This window comes from Salvelinus namaycush, unplaced genomic scaffold, assembly GCF_016432855.1.
Source record: "Salvelinus namaycush isolate Seneca unplaced genomic scaffold, SaNama_1.0 Scaffold1870, whole genome shotgun sequence".
NCBI lineage: Eukaryota > Metazoa > Chordata > Actinopteri > Salmoniformes > Salmonidae > Salvelinus > Salvelinus namaycush.
In genome coordinates this window covers 26,606-37,500 of record NW_024058642.1, presented here as the reverse complement: position 1 = coordinate 37,500, position 10,895 = coordinate 26,606, and the positions used below count along the sequence as shown (strand labels likewise).

General features: G+C 48.5%; 1 protein-coding gene across 1 annotated transcript in view; it reads left to right on the top strand.

The window, feature by feature from the left end:
* LOC120037788 (KN motif and ankyrin repeat domain-containing protein 4-like) overlaps positions 1-10,895 on the top strand; it is a 34,790-nt gene that overhangs the window by 6,103 nt on the left and 17,792 nt on the right. The window contains exon 2 of the mRNA XM_038983760.1: positions 4,974-5,070. Within this exon, the coding sequence (XP_038839688.1) occupies positions 4,974-5,070 (97 nt within the window). The remainder of the gene's footprint in view (positions 1-4,973; positions 5,071-10,895) is intronic.

Genomic DNA, 10,895 nt, shown 5'->3' with positions numbered 1-10,895 from the left:
CGGCTGGTTCAGACAGGTGTTACTGAAAGAGGAGCTTCTTGTCAACTGGCTGGTTGAGACAGGTGTTACTGAAAGAGGAGCTTCTTGTGAACCGGCTGGTTCAGACAGGTGTTACTCTAAATTATGTTTTTTTGCAAATCACCCCGCTTTTCTCCTCGGCTGCGAGGGTTACTTTATCCAATGTGCGTTCATTCCCGATGGCGACCTGATATGAGAGCTCGCACGTTACATTCGCCAGCCCAATGAGAGAGTTATTAGTTGGATGTAGAAGGCAGGTTTTCATGTTTTTAGTTTAAAAACTTTAGACATTTGGTATCAGGTGAGGTATGAGGGAAAGCCTAGATGGTTTATGTGACAACAGTCTGAGGTGTTTTGATTGTGTGGAGAATGGACATAAGCGGCAGGCATGCACGCACAGGGAGCGGGCGAGCAGGGCACTGATGGATCCTCGTCTGGCTCCAGATCTGAGACCTGGCCGGGGGATCGGGGCAGCACCGGCCTCCACCCCTGGTCCAGACTCAACCCCATACAAACTGTTGATGAGGTTAATGTTGATGTGGCCCAGGTTGCCGTGATGAGGAGCTCAGGGCCGGGCCTGATAGTGGTTACTGAGGGCAGTGACAACATTGACTCCGAGGCTGATATGCCTGTCTCACGGACAATGGAGAATGATGTGCCCAGTGTAATTACAGACACGCATGGTGATATGCCCAGTGTAATTACAGACACGCAGGGGGATGGTGGAGAGGGTGTTGGGGAGAGCCGGGGGGCTCCGGATTCCGTGGAGCTGCCCAATGAGGATGGAGGAAGAGATTGATTCACTGTCAGATATTCCCATCAGTGTAGATGTAGCATCGCAGGGTGAGTCCCAGTTAGGTTCACTGGAACTGTACAACAGATTACATACTAAATAGGAACTGGGTGGAAGCTCATCCACAGTCGGTGGTGGTCTTAACCAACATGTTGAAACAGCATGGACTAGTAGATGTGGGGAGGGACAGAAATCAGCGAGGGAGGAGCTATACATTGGTGAAGGTAGTGGAGGGGAGGATTAGAGCAGCAAGACTAGATAGGATATATTTCAGTAAGGGGAGCTTACTATTGTTTTTTAACTGTTTCACTAATTCATTCTAATTAACGTATTCATTATGACACACCCCTCACTATTGTCATTGGTTGTACTAATTGCACTGTTTGTCTACATAACCTGGTTCAAGTATTCATGACATTACCCTGAAGAAGGCACAGTGATGCCAAAACGTTGAAGTGTGCGACTCTCTTTATTTTGATAGTTTATAGTTTATTCGCCGGAACATAGCTCTATCGAACAACTGGAGGCCGGTGCCGTTGCAACAGCAACTCTTTCCCCTCAGGAAGTTGGACCGTGTTTTGTAATCCAAGCAGAGCACTGGTACCTCTTGCCATGCGGAAGAAGAGAAAACAGTCTATGTCTTGGGTGGCTGGAGTCTTTTAATGATTTTCCAGGCCTTCCTTTCACACTGCCTGATATAGTGGTTCTGGATGGCAGGGAGTTCAACCCCAGGGATGTACTGGGCTGTCCGCACCACCCTCTGTAGCGCCATGTGATCATAAGTATTCAGACCCTTTACTCAGTACTTTGTTGAAGAACCTTTGGCAGCGATTACAGCCTAGAGTCTTCTTGACTATGACGCTACAAGTTTGGTATACCTGTATTTGGGGAGTTTTTCCCATTCTTCTCTGCAGATCCTCTCAAGCTCTGTCAGGTTGGATAGGGAGCGTCGCTGCACAGTTATTATCAGACTCTCCAGAGATGTTTTATCAGGTTCAAGTCTGGGCTTTGGCTGGGCCACACATGGACATTCAGAGACTTATCACGAAGCCACTCCTGCGTTGTCTTGGCTGTGTGCTTAGGGTCGTTGTCCTGTTGGAAGGTGAACCTTCGTCCCAGTCTGAGGTTCTGAGCGCTCTGGAACAGGTTTTCATCAAGGATCTCTCTGTACTTTTCTCCGTTCATCTTACCCTTGATCCAGACTAGTCTCCCAGACCCTGCCGCTGAAAAACATCCCCACAGCATGATGCTGCCACCAACATGCTTCACCGTAGGGATGGTGCCAGGTTTCCACCAGACGTGATGCTTGGCTTTCAGGCCAACGAGTTCAATCTTGGTTTCATCAGACCAGCAAATCTTTTTTCTCATGGTCTGAGCGTCTTCAGGTGCCTTTTGGCAAACTCTAAGCGGGCTGTCATGTGCCTTTTACTCTGGCCACTCTACCATAAATGCCTGATTGGTGGAGTGCTGCAGAGATGTTTGTCCTTCTGGAAAGTTTTCCCATCTTCACAGAAGAACACTGGAGCTCTGTCAGAGTGAACATCAGGTTCTTGGTCACCTCCCTGACCGAGGCCCTTCTCCCCTGATTGCTCAGTTTGGCCGGGCGGCCAGCTCTAGGAAGAGTCTTGGTGGTTCCAAACTTCTTCCATTTAAGAATGATGGAGGCGACTGTGTTCTTGGGGAACTTCAATGCTGAATACATTTTTTTGTACCCTTCCCCAGATCTATACCTCGACAAAATCCTGTCTTGGAGCTCTACGGACAATTCCTTCGACCTCATGGCTTGGTTTTTGCTCTGACATGCACTATAAACTGTGGGACCTTATATAGACAGGTGTGTGCCTTTCCAAATCATGTCCAATCAGTTGAATTTACCACAGGTGGACTCCAATCAAGTTGTAGAAACATCTCAAGGATGATCAACGGAAACACGATGCACCTGAGCTCAATTTCAAGTCTCATAACAAAGGGTCTGAATACTTATGTAAATAAGGTATTTCTGTTTTAATTTTTTTATACATTTGTTAAAATTTGTGTGTAGATTGAGAAGGAAAATGTTCTATTTTCTCCATTTTAGAATAAGACTGTAATGTAACAAAATGTGGAAAAAGTCAAGGGGTCAAAATACCCTTCTGAATGCACCGTACATATTTTCCTTTATCACGCCAGTATGCCTGTATATTGTACATATGGTATTGGAACTGACCCTGTATATAGGTTTTTACTTTCTCGTGTTCTTCTTATTTTTATTTCTCATGTTTTTATTCTACCTTATAAAAATGTTGTGCTACGATGGTATTGATTCCTCCAATGTTTGCTTTGGAGCCTACAAGAAGGGCATTTCACTGTGCTTGAGAGTGTTTGGCCTGGGTAACGAATTTAGATCATGGGTCAAGTTATTGTCCTGTGGGTTCTTTTTAATGGTAAAATGGGGAGGGGGAGGGGGGGGGGGGGGGCTGAACTGACCAGTCAGTTAGAAGAGGGATTTGGCAGGGGTGTGGGGGACTACAGTGGAACAGAGCAGGATCTGCAAGTCTTCCTGGGGGACTACAGTGGAACAGAGCAGGATCTGCTAGTCTTCCTGGGGGACTACAGTGGAACAGAGCAGGATCTGCTAGTCTTCCTGGGGGACTACAGTGGGACAGAGCAGAATCTGCTAGTCTTCCTGGGGGACTACAGTGGGACAGAGCAGGATCTGCTAGTCTTCCTGGGGGACTACAGTGGAACAGAGCAGGATCTGCTAGTCTTCCTGGGGGACTACAGTGGGACAGAGCAGGATCTGCTAGTCTTCCTGGGGGACTACAGTGGGACAGAGCAGGATCTGCTAGTCTTCCTGGGGGACTACAGTGGGACAGAGCAGAATCTGCTAGTCTTCCTGGGGGACTACAGTGGGACAGAGCAGGATCTGCTAGTCTTCCTGGGGGACTACAGTGGAACAGAGCAGGGTCTGCTAGTCTTCCTGGGGGACTACAGTGGGACAGAGCAGGATCTGCTAGTCTTCCTGGGGGACTACAGTGGGACAGAGTAGGGATGAAGTTCTTAGGGGAGTTCTTGGGGATCTCAGAGTTTCAGGACATAAACTGATAGTGGACAAGGTGGACAAGGTTGGGGCTAAGTTGTCTAAATGGCGGTGGTTGTTGCCACTGATGTCTTTCATGGGAAGGGGCTTGGTCTTTAACAACTTGGCTGCTTCAATGCTCTGGCACAGGCTGATGGTGTTGGACTCCCCACAGAGTCTCGTCAAGCAACTGTAGAGGTTACTGGTGGATGTATTTGTTCTGGCCAACACTGGACACGAGTGGAGGATTATTCACAGGGCGCTACGAACAGATAGATGTCGCACCTTGATCTATCAGTGGGGAGGGGGTGTCTGTTCTGTGGGGGGGGGGGGGGAGGAGGAGACAGTGCAGCATCTGTTTTTGTCTTGTTCCAGGCTGGTTGGGCTGTTTTCTGTCCTGGGTGGTGTACAGGGTTGGGGCTGACTATGGACCTATACATTGGAAGGCCTAGGTATAACGTAGCCAACAGGCGAAGAGACTGCCTAGTAAATTACCTGTTGGGGCAGGCAAAAATGGCAATGTGGAAGACCAGAAAACATGAGATGCAGGGAGCGGGGTGTACAGACCCCAGAGCTGTGCTGCTGGGGCAGGTGCGGGCTCGGCTGACACTGGAGGGAGTGGGGTGTACGGACCCCAGAGCTGTGTGCTGCTGGGGCTGCTGGGAGCTCGGCTGACATCGGAGGGAGTGGGGTGTACGGACCCCAGAGCTGTGCTCCTGGGGCAGGTGCGGGCTTGGCTGACACTGGAGGGAGTGGGGTGTACGGACCCCAGAGCTGCGCTCCTGGGGCAGGTGCGGGCTCGGCTGACACTGGAGGGAGTGGGGTGTACGGACCCCAGAGCTGTGCTCCTGGGGCAGGTGCGGGCTTGGCTGACACTGGAGCATGTACTGTATATGGGGTGCTGGTGAACCGTCTTGGGGATTTTGTAGGGTGTCAGGGTGGTTCTATGTACAGTGGACGAGGAGGGGGACTCGTTTCTGGATTTCTAGGTCTGTTGAAGTGAAGTTGGGTTTGTGCTTTTGGAGATGTAACTGTTGGGCCAGTAAAGGTATTTTTTAAATAAATCAATATCTTTCTCCCCCCCCCCCCCCCCCCCCCCCTCAGGTCTGAAATCCATCATGAAGAAGAACGGTGCTGCTGACAAGCAGGGGAACAGAGGAGGAGCCAAGAAGAACCTCAAGTTTGTGGGAGTCAACGGAGGGTAACAATGCTTCTCTTAACTCCTCTATATTTGGATCTCTCTCTGTGTCCTCATACAGTGCTGTTTGTTTGTGCATATACAGTATATATACAGTATGTGTCACAGCTGTTGAAGGAGGAGGACCAAGGTGCAGCGTGGTGAGCGTACATTTTCCTTTATTGAATAAAAATGACACCGAACAAAACAATAAACACTACAAAAACAAACCGTGAAGCTAAAGGCTATGTGCCCTAAACAAAGTCAACTTCCCACAAAAACAGGTGGAAAAAAGGGCTACCTAAGTATGGTTCTCAATCAGAGACAACGATAGACAGCTGCCTCTGATTGAGAACCACACCCGGGCCAACCACAAAGAAATACACAACATAGAACATAGAATACCCACCCCAACTCACGCCCTGACCAAACCAAAATAGAGACATAAAAAGGATCTCTAAGGTCAGGGCGTGACAGTATGTCAGCAGCAAACTACTACACTGTGTATGTTGATTATTTACTTGATTTAATCAGACCTATATTTAACATAATGCATGATACATATTTTATGTTTAGCATAATGCATATGGCTTATACAATACAGTGCTATACTATAGTGTCTAATTAGACATTTACTCAGTACATTGTTTTCATTGAGGAAATGTACGAATCTGCTGTTAATGATATTGCAGAGGATTTTCCCAAGGTTTCTGTTGATGCATATCCCATTGGGGTAGATGCCCCAATATTGATGCCAGAGCTGAGGATGATGTTAAAGAGTTTAAGTATAGCCATTTGGAATCTGTATATTTTATCATTTCATTTAGGATACCATCAACACCACATGACTTTTTGGGTTGGAGGGTTTGTATTTTATCCTGTAATTCATTCAATGTAATTGGATAATCAAGTGGGTTCTGGTAGTCTTTAATAGCTGATTCTAAGATTTGTAATTGATCAGGTATATGTTTTTGCTGTTTGTTCTTTGTTTTTTATTATAGAGCCAAAAAGATTGGAGAAGTTTATCCATAAATCTCTGTTTTGGATAGATAACTCTTCGTGTTGTTGTTTGCCATTTGAGTCTATGAGGAGCACAATCTCTGGCTTTAGTGTGTCCTCAGTGGATGTGTGGGGGTTGTCAGGAGGGCTATCGGGGGAGCTGACAGGGGGACTGTTAGGAGGGGGTAGGGTCTGTTGGGTTGGTGGGTTCTGTGTTGTCTGTCCCATTGTGGTGTTGTGGTCTGGGTCTGAGGTGGGCTGTTCTGCTGGCTTCTCTGGGGGAGTGTCCTGCTCTCTGTCACACCTCAGCTTTCTCACCTCCTCCTTCAGTGCTGTTAGATGTGACGTGTTCCTCTCCCTCCAACTTCACTGCTGTTAGCTGTGATGTGTTCCTCTCCCTCCTCCTTCACTGCTGTTAGCTGTGATGTGTTCCTCTCCCTCCTCCTTCACTGCTGTTAGCTGTGATGTGTTCCTCTCCCTCCTCCTTCACTGCTGTTAGCTGTGACGTGTTCCTCTCCCTCCAACTTCACTGCTGTTAGCTGTGATGTGTACCTCTCCCTCTTCCTTCACTGCTGTTAGCTGTGACGTGTTCCTCTCCCTCTTCCTTCACTGCTGTTAGCTGTGACGTGTTCCTCTCCCTCCTCCTTCACTGCTGTTAGCTGTGATGTGTTCCTCTCCCTCCTCCTTCACTGCTGTTAGCTGTGATGTGTTCCTCTCCCTCCTCCTTCACTGCTGTTAGCTGTGATGTGTTCCTCTCCCTCCTCCTTCACTGCTGTTAGCTGTGATGTGTTCCTCTCCCTCTTCCTTCACTGCTGTTAGCTGTGACGTGTTCCTCTCCCTCCTCCTTCACTGCTGTTAGCTGTGATGTGTTCCTCTCCCTCCTCCTTCACTGCTGTTAGCTGTGATGTGTTCCTCTCCCTCCTCCTTCACTGCTGTTAGCTGTGATGTGTTCCTCTCCCTCCTCCTTCACTGCTGTTAGCTGTGATGTGTTCCTCTCCCTCTTCCTTCACTGCTGTTAGCTGTGATGTGTTCCTCTCCATCCTCCTTCACTGCTGTTAGCTGTGATGTGTTCCTCTCCCTCCTCCTTCACTGCTGTTAGCTGCGACGTGTTCCTCTCCCTCCTCCGTCACTGCTGTTAGCTGTGATGTGTTCCTCTCCCTCTTCCTTCACTGCTGTTAGCTGTGACGTGTTCCTCTCCCTCCAACTTCACTGCTGTTAGCTGTGATGTGTTCCTCTCCCTCTTCCTTCACTGCTGTTAGCTGTGATGTGTTCCTCTCCATCCTCCTTCACTGCTGTTAGCTGTGATGTGTCCCTCTCCCTCCTCCTTCACTGCTGTTAGCTGCGACGTGTTCCTCTCCCTCTTCCTTCACTGCTGTTAGCTGTGATGTGTTCCTCTCTCTCCTCCTTCACTGCTGTTAGCTGCGACGTGTCCCTCTCCATCCTCCTTCACTGCTGTTAGCTGTGATGTGTTCCTCTCCCTCTTCCTTCACTGCTGTTAGCTGTGATGTGTTCCTCTCCCTCCTCCTTCACTGCTGTTAGCTGCGACGTGTCCCTCTCCCTCCTCCGTCACTGCTGTTAGCTGTGATGTGTTCCTCTCCCTCTTCCTTCACTGCTGTTAGCTGTGATGTGTTCCTCTCCCTCCTCCTTCACTGCTGTTAGCTGCGACGTGTCCCTCTCCCTCCTCCTTCACTGCTGTTAGCTGTGATGTGTTCCTCTCCCTCCTCCTTCACTGCTGTTAGCTGTGATGTGTTCCTCTCCCTCCTCCTTCACTGCTGTTAGCTGTGACGTGTTCCTCTCCCTCTTCCTTCACTGCTGTTAGCTGTGATGTGTTCCTCTCCCTCCTCCTTCACTGCTGTTAGCTGTGATGTGTTCCTCTCCCTCCTCCTTCACTGCTGTTAGCTGTGATGTGTTCCTCTCCCTCCTCCTTCACTGCTGTTAGCTGCGACGTGTCCCTCTCCATCCTCTTTCACTGCTGTTAGCTGTGATGTGTTCCTCTCCCTCCTCCTTCACTGCTGTTAACTGTGATGTGTTCCTCTCTCTCCTCTTTAAGTTCTCTCACCTCTGTCCGTAGAGCAGCCAGCTCTCTCAGACAGCCGTCCATCTCCACCTTCTGCCCTTCGGGTCTTGTTGGGGGGGTGTTGCTGTTCTGCTCTGTTTTGTGGGTCTGTTCTGTCTGGAGTGTGTGGACTAGCTATCTGAGCTCCACCATCTCTCTCTCCAGCTCGGTGAATTTCTCTCTCTCAACAATGGAGGAGCAGTACAGTTGTGGGACCTGGGTCTGCTCAGTGAAGGGGGGTGACTCCTCTTGGGGCTGCTCGTATGCAGGGCATTTTGAGGATGAGGTGTGATGAGACTCACTCAGGATGGGGGAGTCGTCACAGAGAGAGAGGTTTTCCTGCTGTGCTCTCTCTTTGATCCCGTAAAACTGCATGAGTTTGCCCTGCACCGTTACTGTTCCAGACTTGTTGACAGAGGTTGTTGCATTTTCGCCAATGTCTAGTATTCTGAGTTTTCACCCTGGGCCAATACCATCTCTCTTGATATAGGGGCAGTGTGCTCTTATAGCACTGTGCCATGCCAGGGGATGGTCTGTGTGGAAAATTAAGTTGCTTACGTTCCCCTCTTTGTAGCAGTCAGCAAATAGTGTCTCTGGATTGTCCTTGAGGAGCTTACTTTTGTACTTATTCCATGCAGTGTTATTTTCAATTTCCAAGGGGTACTGTACTGTGATATCTGCACGGGCGAAGCCATGGAGTAGGGGGCTTCAAAAGCCTCTGCATTTGGGTGGGGCAGGCTGTGAAACTCTCCTGCCATTGTTGGGCTCAAGCATTTTCACACATCTCACTTCACACTTCAGTGCTAATTGAAGTTGCAGTCAGGTCTGTTCTGTTCTAGAATTAATGTAGCTTTATATAACAAAATTACCCAGATATTATTGTATTTTACTTCATGGCTTCAGAAGCAACTTCAGACTGAATATTACTCACTCATTGTTGGGTTGAGGGTATTTCCAGGTTTCCGCTGTGTTTCTTCTGCAGGTTTTGGTTTGCTAGAAGTTTTTCTTGATAATCCTTGGTAGTAATAATCAATTCAGGTAATTTTGTCCAAAATCAAGGTTTTAGGTTTGGATTGAATGTCTTGATGTAAAGGGTAGTATCCTGTATACTGTAAGTCCTAGCTTTTTTTACATTACACTCTATTTGTCTTTCTCTCTATCTTTCACCCTGTCTCTCCCATAGACACACTGCCCCCACTGTGACTCTCCCTTCCTGTTTATGTGTGTGTGTTGTGTGTGTGTGTGCGCATGCGCGTGCATTTCATTTTGTGTGCGAGTGTATGACTTTGATGCCCTATGATTAGGCTGTGCTTTGCCTGTCTGATGTTGATGAGATGTGAGTTAGATGACAGAGGTGGTACTGGAAAACAAATGCCTCTCTCCTGGCTGTGATTACAACAGGCTGGTCTAGTATTCATGCTACAGCACGGTTGTAGCTAGCATACCCTAGCTGCTGTCTGGCCCTCCTACCAGCACACACATCATTACAATAGCCTAGCTAACACACTGCTGGCCCCCCTCATCAGAACTAGAACAGACTCAGTCGGGATGGCTCTACTTTTACCTCAGAGGAGAACTCAGCTCAGTATAAAACATGTTGTTTTCTTTAATTTACCTGATGCGGTTCATTCAGACCACAGCTACACGGGAGACACATCAAGACACAACAAACAAGCATAAGCAATATACATGACTAAAGGAACATTTCCAGGTAATCTACAGTTGAAGTTGGAAGTTTACATACACTTAGGTTGGAGTCATTTAAACTCGTTTTTCAACCACTCCACAAATTTCTTGTAAACAAACTATAGTTTTGGCAAGTCGGTTAGGACATCTACTTTGTGCATGACACGAGTCATTTTTCCAACAATTGTTTACAGACAGATTATTTCACTTATACTTCACTGTATCACAATTCCAGTGGGTCAGAAGTTTACATTTAACATTACATTTAAGTAATTTAGCAGACGCTCTTATCCAGAGCGACTTACAAATTGGTGCATTCACCTTATGATATCCAGTGGAACAACCACTTTACAATAGTGCATCTAAATCTTTTAAGGGGGGGGGGGGGGGTTAGAAGGATTACTTTATCCTATCCTAGGTATTCCTTAAAGAGGTGGGGTTTCAGGTGTCTCCGGAAGGTGGTGATTGACTCCGCTGACCTGGCGTCGTGAGGGAGTTTGTTCCACCATTGGGGTGCCAGAGCAGCGAACAGTTTTGACTGGGCTGAGCGGGAACTGTACTTCCTCAGAGGTAGGGAGGCGAGCAGGCCAGAGGTGGATGAACGCAGTGCCCTTGTTTGGGTGTAGGGCCTGATCAGAGCCTGAAGGTACGGAGGTGCCGTTCCCCTCACAGCTCCGTAGGCAAGCACCATGGTCTTGTAGCGGATGCGAGCTTCAACTGGAAGCCAGTGGAGAGAGCGGAGGAGCGGGGTGACGTGAGAGAACTTGGGAAGGTTGAACACCAGACGGGCTGCGGCGTTCTGGATGAGTTGTAGGGGTTTAATGGCACAGGCAGGGAGCCCAGCCAACAGCGAGTTGCAGTAATCCAGACGGGAGATGACAAGTGCCTGGATTAGGACCTGCGCCGCTTCCTGTGTGAGGCAGGGTCGTACTCTGCGAATGTTGTAGAGCATGAACCTACAGGAACGGGCCACCGCCTTGATGTTAGTTGAGAACGACAGGGTGTTGTCCAGGATCACGCCAAGGTTCTTAGCGCTCTGGGAGGAGGACACAATGGAGTTGTCAACCGTGATGGCGAGATCATGGAACGGGCAGTCCTTCCCCGGGAG